At 27.5% G+C, this 16,376-nt stretch overlaps 1 protein-coding gene across 5 annotated transcripts in view; it reads right to left on the reverse strand.

Moving 5' to 3' along the window:
* Positions 1-4,049: 4,049 nt before the first annotated feature.
* LOC132920572 (calcium release-activated calcium channel protein 1-like) overlaps positions 4,050-16,376 on the reverse strand; it is a 61,024-nt gene continuing 48,697 nt past the window's right edge. For all 5 annotated transcript variants that reach the window (XM_060983062.1, XM_060983063.1, XM_060983064.1 and 2 more), the window contains 4 exons: positions 13,801-13,948; positions 11,714-11,856; positions 10,344-10,484; positions 4,050-6,200 (listed from right to left, as the gene is read on the reverse strand). In XM_060983062.1, the coding sequence (XP_060839045.1) occupies positions 5,712-6,200; positions 10,344-10,484; positions 11,714-11,856; positions 13,801-13,948 (921 nt within the window). In that variant the 3' untranslated portion in view covers positions 4,050-5,711. The remainder of the gene's footprint in view (positions 6,201-10,343; positions 10,485-11,713; positions 11,857-13,800; positions 13,949-16,376) is intronic.

Raw genomic sequence — 16,376 nt, forward strand, 5'->3', positions numbered from 1 at the left:
TAATATGACACTCTTAAGTCGACAATATTTCTTAGTGCGCGGTACGCACATTATCGTACTAAATATATGTATATGTATGTACAGAGTGCCACGTAATGTTTTTCCACTGAATTTTATTATGCGTTAAATTGGACGGGAAAACTGTTAAAATGCATTACAGTACACAGTGGGCCACTCTGTATATCATATAGTTAGTGGCATAGCCTGAAATTTGATGTTTCTATAGCAGGTAGAGGTTAACAAAAAAATGGGCACCCTGTATACCGATGTCTTATTTATAAATATTATATTTTATCAGTCAACGAATTATACAGAGCACTTCTTCCAAACATACTCGTCCTCATTTTTAATTTAATAATTTATTTATTTAAATTTTAAATTTTTGTATTTTTTATATATTCGTAAGAACTATATTTTTAAATACTATTAAAATATGTTTTTATACCTTTTAAGTAATATTGTATACAGAAGTGATAAACATGAAACATGTTTTTGTAAGAGAAAATCGACCTTTTTCACATTATATTTTTTGTGGATAATTATTTGAAATGTTAACTACATTTAGTTCAAAATTCAAACGAGTAATATTTCTTAGTTATTAAAATGTTGGTACTAAGGGTTTTAGTTCTTAAAAGCTGTTTTACAAAAATATAAAATATAGGTATGTAATATTTATTATCTTTGGTCGGGTTATCTTTTATTATTCTAACTAAAATTTTCAAATTATCATAGTTCCTATACATTCTAAACATATTATTATGGATTTATTACCCTGCGTATACACAGATAAATAATTACAAAATTAATAGTACGGATTTTGATTTTATATTTAAACATTTTCTGTTAAATAATTTACCAATTTGATAAATCAAAATCAAATCTATTTTTATTTTCATAAGCAACTTCTTTTGTAATACAAAAATGTATAAGAATTTGAAAATGTATGGTTTTTATGTAAACCTATTTCAAAATTTCAAAAATCTACATTCTACATAATTGAAGAAAAAAAAAGAAGTGAGCAATGTTTCACTTTGTATAATATTATTGATATCATGTGCCTAAACAATGTACACGATGCATTAGGAGAAACATTATGTATATTATATATATATACAATAATAGGATGACTCGTGTCGTATTATTTTGTTCTCGTACTTAACTGTCTGCCAATACTTACCATCATGGTTAACTGCTTTAAATTTAAAACTTACGCAACCATTCTTGAACAATATACTGAATGGAAACAAATAATTTATCTTTTAAATGGTTTCCGAAGATATATCGATTGCTCATTCATTGATTACCACTAGTAGTACATACATATATCCATATGTGTATGATATATAAGCAGAAGTTATTCTCGGAAACATGAAAACAGTGCTTTTGGTTTTAAATTCTTCGGCACGCCAAAAAATATTATAAATTGATATTTAATTTTAAGTATCTATTTAAAATAATACTTTATGATAACTGCATTTTGGAAGATAATATGGGGACTATGATGGTATTCATATTATATTAATATTAATTATTAGCTTCTATTAGCTTACGGTTTTATAATTTGTAAAAATTGGTACCTATAATAAGAACTTAGCTAAATATATTACAAAGTATATTTTAAAATGTATGCACAATTGCACAATCTTTATTACAGGGATTAATATCCTTAGTTCATATAAGGCTTGATAACTCAGAATTACTCATTTAAATTTCTAAACAGGTACATAAATACTTTAAAAAAAAATTATCTGCTTTACAATTTATTGTAAATGAAGGTGGTTTTCATTTGAAAAAATGTAAGTATTTTTAATTGCTAAAAAAATATTTAATAAAACGTAGAAACAAAATGAAGTTATTTAATAATATGAATTTAATAACTATAGTATTTAAAAATGTGGGCAAGTGAATATTGCTCTATTGTACATCAGGTGTCCTGCAGTAGGTCACTGATCAATGGATGTGTTAAATTTGATTTCAATTATATACCATTATTATATACGAAAACGAATCTGAGCAGAGACGATCTATTTGCTATCATTACTTAGTACATTTCATATGCTTTTTTTATACTTCTAGTAAAGTTATTTATTTTAGTTTTAGTATTACGGTAGTTTTTTTAATTTTTTTTTTAAAACATTGTATTTATAATATTGTTAATATTTAATTATCTTAATAATAATAAATGTAATTTACACAATATTATATTATTGTTATCAAATTTTAAGTCAATATCATCTTACCGTAAAATAGAGTGACTATGTTCATGGTATAAATAGGTAATGTATTAAAATTAATACACATATTTTGGAAATATTATTGTATTAAGTAAAATTAATACTATTAGTAAAAGTTTTAATTCCCAAATAATAATAAAGTAGGTATTTAAATTGTCATAAATATCGTTTACGCGTCACATGCATGCGGTTACAATATTGTTATAACTTATATTACGAGTATGTACCCAAACCTGTGTATATTGATTATTTTTTATTGTAAATTAATTAGTGAATATTTTTTTTAATATTAATTGTATGTACTTGAGTATATAATTTAAAATTCTAATGAGTAGTTTTTCAATTATTAAAATGTTTTTGTAAGAATAATAATAGTAATTTAAATCAGTTTTACAAAGATATAAAGTATATTTAATATAAAATATCTAGTCGTTATTATATACTAGGATCATTTTTAAAAATGTTAAATGTTGATGAATAAATATAATTTTTAAATGAGTATGATCTATTCCTATGTTTCAAACCTATTGTCATAGATCTGATCTAACACACAGAGTTAAATAACTCAAAATATACTCGTTGGAATTTTCAAAATATACAGATTAATAATCTGCAAAATAATTTTCTGTGGATTTTTAATAACTGTACGTATTATTGAAGAAAAAATGAAGTACAAGATTGGTGAACCACACTTTATATAGTGAAATGTAATTCATATAATGCATGCATATCGAGTCCGTCGATTTAGTTTTCCGCGGTGAAAATACCCGTTGCCGAAGACGATTGCGGTAATTAATCTTATAATTATAGATTATAATTAGGAAACTATTTTACTATTTGCACTGTCCTGTATCATTCGGACCCCATAGTAATAAGTATACCGTATTATCGTCATTAGGAGTAGTATTGTGCAAACGGAACCTCCTCTGCTGTCGGTGAACTATTAAAAAAAAAGTATATCGTCATTGATTTGGATAAACGCTTTTGTAGTTTGTATCTATATATAAATATTAAATACTGATATAAATACCATAACGTCCTAATTCGTCCATATCTAATTGAAAATCCTACTGTAACAACGTGACAGTTCCCTTTTTAAACATTTTAGAGAAGAATTAAACATTTTTCACATATTATAAAAAATTCCTAGATTTGAATCTGTTACGTGACATTTTTATTTGATTCACAATAGAATCTGTTAATATTGTGTATTTCTGTACGTGATGACAAACGCTAATAAAAAAAGATAAGATCTTATAATATTTTGTTACTGACTACTGAAATTAAATTTTTGGAATGGATAACTTATTAAAGTTTTTTCGTTGCTGGCTTGTTTCATCATCTTCAATATATATTTTAAATTCTGAGCACAGCGATAAATGTATTTATTTTACAATGGTGTAGTTTTTTTGTGGGTGATTAGACGATAAGTTGTCGATAAAATGGCAGTGATTTTGAATGCGTCCAATGTCCATTCATAGCATCCAATTATTGAGATTTCTTTCTTTATAATTAAAGTGATTATGTTAAACCGTTGCGGTAGGCACTTGAATTTGATTCCATTTATTTATATTTATTTAGATTACAACAAATCATTATTATTAATTAATAATTAGTTTATATGAAAATCGTTGAAACCTCTTAAAAATTGTTTATCCACGACCGTCGAATTGATAAGAGTCGCTTTGAAATTTGCAAATACTCCGATTTGCATCTCGTGATAATGTAAAGACGTTTATAGATGTACAAACATTTGGTATAAGAGTATAAATGGTGGCACGAGAAGGATTTTCAAATATAATTTTAGTCTGCAAATATTATATTGTGTATAAAGTTTATATTTGACACAAAAATCGATAGTGATGAAAAAATATTTGAATACATTTTTTGAAAAAAAAATACAAAAAAAAAATTACATTCTTACAGTTAGGGTATAATATTATTAATTATATTGTAATACTATTTGTTATCAAACTACTTCAATAAACAATTTCAAGTTACCACGTTTCATGGGTCCATAATATACACAGTAGCGGCTATACAGTGATCGAGGCGATACGTTAGGTCAGAGTAATATATAATGCGAAACCTCCCCTAACGAATATACCTCCAATAGCGGACACAATTTCGGCGACCAAGAGTATTCGGTATTTTGAAGTTTCACTGTATTATGTAATTATATGACGAGCAAACAAGAAGTTAGATATTCTTGTTTCTCGTATTGATCCGTGGTATTGAGTATAAATTATTCTGTCTGTATGTCTGAATACAACCATAATGGTTGGTATTAGTATACCACAGCTGAGGGGGTAATGTTTTTTGATTGCTCAATTTTGATACGTAGCCGCTACTATACTGCTGATTCGCGTATTATTTTTAGCTGTTGATTGCATAAGCAAAAATATATAACCGACGCCTTGTTATGCGACGTTGGATTTGCTGATCAGCATAATATTATTCTATATAATATAGAGCTAGGTAAAGTGCTAGCCTATAATTGGTCGATAGAGAAGCAATACTTTGTAAGTAAAAAAAAAAAGCCGATTTTTCAGAAGACACATTACTTTAAATAGGATAAAAAATAAAAAATAGATATAATAGTACAAATTAAAATTATCACTAGGTAGTATATATTTACGTGATATTTCTATCGTACATTGATAATCGACAAAAGTGAAATTATACTTTTAAGTTTATACCTATTCTTTTTGAAAATGCTGATGTATATCTTAAAATCGTATTTTTTTGACTTACCGGGCATTGCTTCATCCCCGACTATTATTATTTGTAACATAAAAAAATAGGTACATTTTCTCGACTGAACGTGCGCGTGTATGATAACATATAACAATAATATATAGGTACGATATTTCGTTAATAATATATAAATGTATATTATATATGTTGCGCGGAATGATGTGTTTAATAATAATATTAATAATAATAATAGTGGTGATATTATATAGTAATAATAATAATAATAACGATTATAATATATTATAATAATTTGACGACGACGGTATAATAAATTATTATTGGGTTGTTATTAGTGTATAATATAATAACCAGGATTTGTAAGTTCGTGCATTTTCATGTTTTTTTTTTTGCTACATATAAGTGTAAACATGCTAATAGTGAGGTACATACCCGTTTCATAACAACAGTAATACAAAATATATAAATGTTAATATGTAGTGCATATTATTATAATAGATTTTTTACACGAGTTATTAGCGCATAACATAAGATATTTCATAAAATAATTTAATTTAAATATTCGTTTAGACTTTATTTTTATTTCTATATTATGGGTTTTAATAGATCCTATTACGCCATTACAACGGTAGTAAAACGGAAATAATACAGTGCGTTATCGATTAAAATCACGAGTATGACTTATTAGAAACCAACGGATATTTGTTGTTATTCAAAAATTTAAAACCATAACGCAAGACTGCCGATCGGCCGCCACGCGGATCACACGACTTTTGTGGTGCCGGCCGCGTCCAGTTTCTTCTTCATGGCCTCTAGTTCCTTGATGTCGGATACGGTAGACTTGCACTTGTACACGACCAGGTTCCGGTAAAAATGGAACACGAAGAACACGAATATGACCAGCACCGGTATGACGATTATGGTGGCAGCCATGGCGGCCCGGACCGAGTGGTCCCAGAACTTGACCCAGCACAGTATGGCCACCTCGACCAGGAACAGGAACAGCCCGAGCACGGTGGAGAACGCCCAGGCCAGCTCGACGAAGCCGCGCATGCGCTCGTGCGGCGACTCCTGGATCAGCTTGGTGCTCTGCAGCTTGCTGATGGCGTCCACGTTGGGCAGCAGGTACGTGCTGATCATCAGCGCGAATATGTGCACGGCCACCAGCACGGTGGTGCACACCGCGAACATGATGAACAGCCATTCGGGCACCATGGTCGGCTCGTTGATCTGCAGCTCCACCATCGCCACCTGTAGCACGCAACGGCGGCATATTATGTAGGTAACATATATATAACATATTATACCAGACGATCTATATTTTACGCGCGTTACGGACACTCGTTATCCCAAAAACTATTAACGATTTACACGATTTTAAACAGTTAAAAACACGATTTATCTAAGGAATAGCCAATATGTATACATTCTTAATTCTTTATTTTAAAGTAGAATTTTTTGGAACAACTTCAACGTATAAAAATCGAAGTTTTGACGATCAGTTATAATAGTATTGAAGTTTAGACGAGTGGAGTGGGGTGGTACAAGGGTAAGGTACCATGGTAAAATGTTGGTCCACTATTCCGCTTATCACTTATAACAAATAAACTGCTGATCCGAATTTTGATTTTTAAAGATCGAAATACTCCAAATAATATTCTTCTTCGAAATATAAAGTTAAAAACGTATTAGTAAAGTGTCATTCAAAAGAATAAGAGATGTAAAAAATAATTACGATAAAAAAACAGTAAAAATATTTATTTACTTTTTCACAAAAATGTTGTTTCGTAACGAATTAAAATAATGTAAAAGAAATAATTTCAAAAATATTAGTGTTTTCTGAAATAACGAGTGTCTCATGTCAAATATAGATCAACTCTATGATTGATGCTCAAATCACACGGTGTTATGTTCTTATTTGTACAAATGTTTACAAACACCAGTGACATGATCTAAAAGCTTTATCCAAGCTAATAAAAAAATCACCAAAATTGATATATTTCTATTAAAGTGTTAAAAATAAAAGTATAAAAATTGCATTGTTATAATTTGTATAATGTCACATGTATAATATACTGCATTATTATTTTTAGGTATTTCTATGATCTATTGACCTGGTAATAATTTAAAATTGATAGGTACGCAGTTTTACGGTTAAACTACATATGTATTTATTCAAATTCTGATACTTGAAATCTTAAAACACTACGTATTAAGAACATTTATATTATTTTCATAGCGTTTATGGACTATATACTATTAGTAAGTATATTATCGTACTCATATGTGGGGAAATACAATTTACAATTGGAAATACAATTTGTTTTTAAATAAAAACATCTTATTATTTGACCACGAATCGTTGACAAAATGATAGAGTTCTTTTTAAATTTAAATACACCGAATCGAAATGTTAATTAGCAGATTCTGAACTTTTCATTTTTATTTTAGTATTACAATAAGATAAATAAGTGATAATGATTTTATGTTTTAACATAATTAAAATTATCACAATTCATAACTTTTGCATAAGTAAAAATCTTTTTTTATTGATGTTTTTATTATTATTTAATGTGGTGTGGTGAAAATGTATTAACTATGATGCGTAGACAACACATCCATGAAATTTGTTCGAAAAAAATTTAAAAAGCTAAAAACTATTAAAGACTTAAGTATCTACCCACTTATATTTTATTAACTCCTATCTAGGGATATTAAATTCTAAGAGGCTTTCCCCTATTTTATGTTATAATTGACTTGGTATATCAAAAATAACAATTTACCATTTTTTATTATTTCACACCACGACAATTAGGCGTCATTAAATCCCTTTCATCACGCCACTATATTGTAAATAAACTGTAAACATTACTGGTTAACATTTTTGTACCCATATAAATTATTTTTAAATATATTCAAATATTTATAAGATTCTATATTATTTTAGTATATAAAATTTATAATTTATAATTTATAAATTATTTGTTTCAGTACATAATTTAAAAAAAACATTCATTCGACGGTTCACTAAAATCCTCTCAAATAACAGTGACCTGATGATTTAAAATGTATACAAACCAAAACTATTTGAATTTCGAAAATTACAAAACCTATTTTCTTTTTATCAAAGGCTTAACAATATGTGGGTTCGAAAAGCACACGAGCACATGTTAAAGTAAACATAATATTAAAATCGAACTAAATTCAAAACGAACGTCGTCCAATTGTCAGAGCAAAATTATTGTTTCATTTAATTATATAACAAATATAAATGTAATATATAATGTGTTGTTTTTAAATTATTATTCAACCCACATTTACCCGAAAACACTTCGCACACCTACGCATGCACCTAAATGGGTTGTTTTTAAGCCGATAATTATTTTGTTTATTCGATACGAGTTTATTTATGTATTACTACAGCAGGTAGTTGCAGCAGTGTTCGAGGGTTCAAAACATATTATTATATTATGCATTTGTTCGTAGTGAAAAATAAAACGAAATGATACTTCACATTCATGACCAAATGAGAATTTTGTAAAAACAATATAATGTACGAATAAGGGTGTGTTCCACATTTACTCAACTATAATACTCGAGTATCATTAAAAGAGACGCAAATGAACTCGAGCAGTGCGTGTTGGTCAGAATACATATCAGGCGATACGTCCACTTGCAGGAATACATTAGGTAGGTACCTATATACATATACACGTAAGTAATTTTCTAATTTAGAAAGTTCTGTTAAAAAAATAAAAAATAAAATGTATTCAATAGAAAATATAAACGAGTACTTGTTCCTGTTTTAATGTTCGTTACTATAATTATTCTTTTTCTTTTCAAAGAACTATTAATTATATTTTATCGCAAAGTGCTATAATATATTAATTATACATAAATTGTACAACTGGCATATGAGTGTTGATCCAATTAATGGAAATGTACCTATTAAAATTTTTAACGTCGATATTTTTAATTTTTGTATAGTTTTAAGTATTTTTGACATATTATATACCTAATTATTTATAACAAAATCTAATTTTTTATAAAAATATCCTATCAGCTAGAAATTCAAACATTTTAAGCTTAGGCAGTTAAATTAATCATATATACGATAAACCTATATTCTGTGTGTATAAATATATAATATACAAGTAGTTAGCTGGGCTCAGATTCTATGAAATTTGTTAATTATTGTTCAATGCAGATATAGCAGAGTAATCTATATATTAATTTGTTTGGTGCATCCAGGATTTCAAGTGCAAGATTTTGTATTGCATAATTTTAAGTATTTTCAATTTTTATTTCCATTTTTTGGGGTTGTTACTATTATGTATTAAGCTTGGTTTATTTTGTCCTTTTACAATATTGTAAAAAAAATGAAAAATAGTAGAAAAAATGTGTGCACACACGTTAAGCGTTGATAAAAAAAAATTGCCAACATTTATTTGCATTCAATTTACATTTCTTTATTTAGGATCATTTTAGTTGTTTTATGTTTTAATTAATTATTGTATTATGTATATACAAATTAATTTTAATTTTTAGTAAAAGAAGATAATACATAAAATTATCCGTCAAGTACCGGTGGCTTTTCTGTACATTATAGTTTTTGAGTTTTTGAAAGTAAAAGTAAATCACTGTAAAAGATGTGTTAATTTAGAATTTAGTAATAAATAATTATATACAATTAAAAACGATTCTGAACGAAGACAGTCTAACTTGTTAATAACTAAGGTTGATTTCTCCAAATAATTATTTTGATAATAATATTAAAATTTAAACAGATAATCGTATACATTTCTCATTTATTTTGAAAAGTAGTAGAACGTTTTAAATTTTGACCTTGTAAGTAAATCGAGTTTCAATTTGCTACTAAGAATCTGCATTCTTAAAGTTTAAAATCAAAGTTTTTCTTTGTATATAAAATGTATTCGGATATAAAAAAGCATACCTCATAGCAGTATAAATTAATTAATTTCTCCGCTCAGAACCAAAAATTTGTCTAAATAATTTTTTTTTTTATAATGACATAGTTTTAGGTAAAATATACAATTTATTTAGGTAATATCATATAATAATGCATAATTTAATAGGTGATCTTAAAAGTTTTATAAAATCTTAATAATCTTAAGTGATAGAAATGCATCATTTGTGTTTTTAAGTAGTTCAACAATTTATCTGAACTTCTTTTTGAGTATAATACTTTTTATTTGCTTGAATATTATAGAATTTTCTAAAATATATTAATATGTAAAAAAAAAGTTAAATCAATTTTAGCTTACCCGCGTGTAAGCATTCTATTTCATGTTTATATAATATTATATGTAAAAAAGCAAGTGCTGTGTAAACAAGTTGAAAACGTTGTTAAAAAATGTTATGAACGATTATTACCATCGCAAATCCAGATAATAGTTCAGATGTGGTAGCTGTAGCTTTGAGTTTTGCTCTGCTCATGTGCAACCTCCTCCACGTTAGGCCGTCACTGTCTTCGTATGGTTCTCCATTTGAATTTTTTGGCCCAGAATTATTGCCCTGCGAAAAAGTAAAAAATACATTAAGTAAGACGCCACTATAATTAAATGAGTTATATGTATATATTATACTATTGAAAGCTAAAAAACATATATCAATAAATACGATTGGAGTAAGATAGTACAGACACTTTGTTTGCAAGTACCTATCACATACGGACATGAATAATGATTAACTTATGAATATTATAGGTGTTCACGTTTATCAACTTTCTATGAAAATTTGTTTCATAATTACCGTTCCAAATAAATCAATTATTTGATTTGGACAGTAAAAATACCGTCAAATTCCGACCGATCACTGGGTAAAAGTAAAATTTAATAGTTAATGGGATTTATAGGATTTATTATATTTTGTACACAGTATAAAAGCTAAAAATCATAATTGTATCCCCACTTTTACTAAAAATTATGTTGACATCTAAAATGCAGAAATAGTAAAAACGGGTCAATACACGACAGAAAACTTTGAGAAATTTATTTTAATATCGTGATTTCAAATATTTTCATTCAGGCGGACAAGGATTTTTAAAATAAATAATTTATTTCTTGTATAAATTCTAATATAAAAAAACTATCAGGAATATTTTGTTTTAATCATAAGCCTATAATCATAATCATAATTTAAAAAACAAATATGTGTTTTAACAATCACATGTATAATTCAATTTAACTTACGTATAACTTAGTTTAATTATTAGTATACCTACCAAATTAGTATAGTTCTTATGAATTTTACTTAAAATAATAATTATTGAACAAAAAAATATATTGGTTTCCTGTAGCGTTACCTGTAGCGATAACTAACACAATTAGTATCCTAGGATGTATAATACAAAAATATTAGTAAATGCTCCGGTAAAATTACGATTTTCAGCTTAGTAGTAAATCCAAAAATCTACTTGTAAATCTTAGCTTTACCTATAGTGATTGGGCTTTGACGGTATCATATCGTGATCAGAATCTTTTAAATATTTAATGTTATAACGGAAACCCAAGTGGACACCGTTTTTTAATAGCAACACCTTCTCATATGCACCTGCAGTGTTGGAATCAATTTAGAAAACGCAGAAATGCACACGCGTGAACTACACTCCCTGCCCACTAATTTTCTGTCCATTTTTTTCCAAACCTTAGCTAATGTTTCGTGAATATTTTAAAAACGCGTCTCTATAGTATTATGTTTTTGTATCTATACGTATGTGAATACCTTATTATATAAATTCTTACCCTATTGTGTTTGAACGAATTTTGTTGCCACATATTGTTGTTGTTTTCTATCATCATTTTGCAATTGTTGACCACATGCTGACAACAGCACGTGTTTTGAGTGGCCAACGAAAATTGCGAACCACCTAATGGGCTGCAAGTGCCTGTCGGTTAAAAAAAAATGCAATCAATCGATTTTAAATGGACGAGCGCGTTCGACTGTTAGGTTATTATTTCAAATTAATATCATCCTCATCGTGTATTTATTATATGATTCTTTTTTTTTATTCCAAAAAGTTTATTATTTATTTAATTCTAGAAAAGTAATTTGTTCTATACAACTCTTCGTTGAAAGTGATATTGGTATAAAAGTGAGTGAGTTTTTAATTTATACTTAATGGAAACCGCACGCGGTAGTCCTTATAACAAGTGACAATAATAATAGTGTTTAGAACGATCGACGATATAATATTTTTTGGCATTTGATTGATTTATGTTCAACTTATAACAATAAGGTTATAAAAATATGCACGAAATAAATACAGTGAAAAAAAGAAATACATATAATTGTAAATATAATAAAAACATTAAACTTAACAATGATTATTATTATAGGTAGTATTGTTAATATTAAAATTCAGTACATTATATTTATATGTACAATTAACTTGTATACATTTAGCTACATTACCTAGTCTGAAATAATTGATTAAATGTATTATTGTGAAAAAAACAATTGCCATCATCAACTAACGAAATTCAATTCACGAAAAACATTAAATTTTTATAACTGACATAATATTTTACTCGACTCATGCATATAATTACACACAAGTTCATAGCTACAATTTTAAATTGTAATATATTTATATTTTTTCATTAATAAAATAGCCAATATATAATAATACCTAATTATATTGTTATCCTATGTATTTTATATTATAACTTTTAAGAGCACTTATTTTGGTGTGTTGTCTTACAAATGCATGAGTCGTATGACATCAAATTTGTGTTTAGCAGTTTTAAAAATTGCGTAGTAACTTTTAGTAAGAGTGAATTGGCTTATTATTAATTTTAAAGGTAAGACTATTTTCCACGAGGTTTTCGATATTTTTTATGTAAAAATATTACATTCTAAAAATGTTCATACTTCGCTTATAAATTAAAATAACTTACAAAAAAGTAAAAACCATATAAAACATAAATAATGTTTTTATCTTTAAATTTATTTATAGGTCATTTTACTACATTGTTAAATGTTACTATATTAAATTGGAATTGATGAACATTGATTTGCTATGTTCTAGGTATGTTTGTAAGACAGAAGCAGCATCATAATATTAAACAGGTGTATCGTCCTCTTGAAATTAAGGCAATTAAGCTCAATTACGACTAAAACGTGAATGTTTATTTGTAATCCTAAAAATTGAACGCATATATTTCAGTTTTTATTAAAAAAAAAAAAATGTATAATAGTAAATAATAATAAAAGTCATAAAATAATTAAAAAATATTTGCCCACTTAATTTGGTATCATAATATTAAATAGTTTTTATATTACTTGAAATATTATTGTGAAATGTATATATAACTAATAATCTGTGAAAATTAATCAGGTAATATAATAACAGTTATAACTATATAATATAGGATATAGGTACTGCATTTGAACCAATATTATGTCGTAAATGTTAACGGACGTCAAAGTATATAGTTTTATTGTATGGAAAAATGTACCTATATAATACTTCTAAAATATTTCTACTCTGCACTCTAATACTCTATATAGTATCTAATATATATTATGATAACTATATAATTTATAAACAATCAAGCACGTAGCCGGGATTATGTCATTTTATTATACTATTTTTTAACATGGTTCTTACATAAAATCTTTTATTTTTAATTATTAAATATTTTCGGAGGGAGGCAGGATCATTACCCTATGGATCCTCCCCTGGATACGTGCATATAAATAATGATTTTACGTTTAAATCGGTATCACATAATGCAGTTACTACAATATTATAAGTTTAATATTGTGTTAAATAAAAAAAAAAAACCAACTAGTACAAATTTTTAAAAACTGTTTTAACGTCACTCACCTGTCCATTGTGAAGGAGATCCTTTTGGGTAGCTGCTAATGGTCGGCGACCTCTCTCTTCCGAGACTGTGGTCGCTTCCCGACGACGAATACAATACCACGCCCTGTTGATTTTGTGGTCGATGTTTAGACGTTTGACCGGCGATATCCTGTGTATAAAAAAAAAGCACGATAAAACGATAGGCATTTTTTATTCCAGTCATAGTACAACGGACGACATGACATTTACCAAAGACAACGACCCGGGCATTTTGTTGGCTTATTCGTTAATTTATATATATTTAATATTATGATTATTATCTCTTTACATATTGTTGACAAGCCGATCTACGATATCGCGAATAACGCTCAACGGCGGTAAAATGAATGACGCTGCGTGGCGAGTTTATTATATTATTATAGTTTCCTACGTAAAGTTCGCAAATACAATGAATCTCTCGCGGTGTGATTCGTACAGCAGCTTACACATACCACGGACATCGCCTTGTGGTTTAACTAAAGATAGGTATACTGTCCACTCTGGTCACTTGTATCGTTATAATACCATGAAACCACGTCGTAACCAAGACTTCCTGGGTCGTAAAACTCTCGGAAACATTTCATATAGGTGTAAGGTGAACTATACGTAGATAGTATAAATGCGACCATGAGCTGTGCGACAAAATTATATTTTGACGGAAATTCGAATAACCATCGCGACTAGTTCTCCTCGGCTCATCGTTCATCGCCGACGAATATTGGATCCCGTCCATAGAATAATGTAATAATTATTATGTAATTATTCTCATCGACAGTATACAGGTAGGTGGTATTCGAAAATAATATACAATAATATTAATAATAAATATGTTAACGATATTAATATAAAATAAAAATTACTCATAAGTAGATAGGTACCTATATAATGTTAACGACGATTTAATATCGCGAGGGTGGTGTTATTAACAACAATTATCATATTAGGTATCTATTATACGCTCATTGGTCATGATAATAATAATATTATATATTATATTGTAGCCGGATGATGATGATGATGAGGAGGAGAAGGACGATCTGATATTGAACTGTCAAACCGAAATTAAATGTGTTAGATATTTTATCGCATGTTTATTACGATACCTGTACCGGGATCAAAGACACATATTTTACGACGTCGTCTCTAAACATAACACTGGTGACGCACTCATCCTTTTGCTCGACTCCACGTGCCAGTAGCTAGATGGCTATACCGACGTGCATATCATTTCTTACCGCAAAAACGTTACGACACCCATAAAGTAAACGTTTTAATGGGTTTTTATAACATTTCGTATAATATTATAACTATTATACGGTGTAATATAATTATTATTATTTTCAATACAATTTCCGGTATATTATAATGGAATATTAAAACAGTACCTAAGGTATGTGCAACTTATTAAAATATTGGTACCTAATCTACGATTCGATAAAACGTAAGGCTGCAATAGCAAACGAAAATTATTTTGTTTAAAATAATATTATTGTTGTTTATCACAAACGGTATGCAAACTCCAATTACGAGTACTAAAAGAAGAAAAAAAAGAAGGTTAAATGAAAAAATATAATATGTGTTAACACTATAGTGATGCGTGTCGATGTGTAATAGGTACATGTTATATACATATTTAAATGTTTTATTGTATTGTGAATATCGTTTGAATATAAATTGCATTTATTTGTCTGTGGGCGTCACAAAACATAATATTATTTTAAAAAACTGTGTTCTTCGAATAACTTTATTTTGTTTTACAAATCCCTATAAAAACCTGTACTTAAGTCATTATTATTCATAGTAATATAAATAATACGTATAGTTTATGATTTAGATTTCTATATACTATGAATGGTTTTTTTTTCTTTTCATTAATGAAATACATATTTACACATGAGTCGTAAATAACGTATGGTGAATAAGGATAAGGAAATAAACAATCATTCTTTTTTTGTATTCGTCAGAAAAAAATAATAATTCATAATGTATTTTTTATTTTGTTCTATAATAATTATATAGTTTGTTTGTTCTTTTGCAAAAAAATAATAATAAATAATTATTGTCTGTATTTGCAAAAGCAAAGGATTGCTGTTGTTGTTTCCTGGTGAAACGTGAGAAATATACGATGAGTGTTTAAGTTTGAGGAAATTATATGTTCTATGCTTATCGAGATGGAAAGTTATAATATAATAAAACATTCATTATTATTATCAATTAAAAGCATAAAAAAGAGGTGTTTACAACATTTATATATGTCATATTTTCGTCAACACTATTATAAATTTATAACACAAATACACCATCATTATATGAACTTGAAAACTTTATTAGAAAATTGTGACACATAAAAACAATGAAACTAGAAATCACGAAATAAAGTAAAGTATTTACAGGAAATATTTCATATCTTTAAAAAGTTTATAAAATTGTAATCGTCATAACATTAATGTGTTTAAAAACGAAATAAATTAATATAATTTAAAACGATAAACAAATTATTATTTAAATTGTTCACTCTCAAAATAATAAGCAGTGTTATAAGCTTATAACATAACTTT

The sequence above is a fragment of the Rhopalosiphum padi genome, chromosome 2 (assembly GCF_020882245.1).
Source record: "Rhopalosiphum padi isolate XX-2018 chromosome 2, ASM2088224v1, whole genome shotgun sequence".
NCBI classification, from domain to species: Eukaryota; Metazoa; Arthropoda; class Insecta; order Hemiptera; family Aphididae; genus Rhopalosiphum; species Rhopalosiphum padi.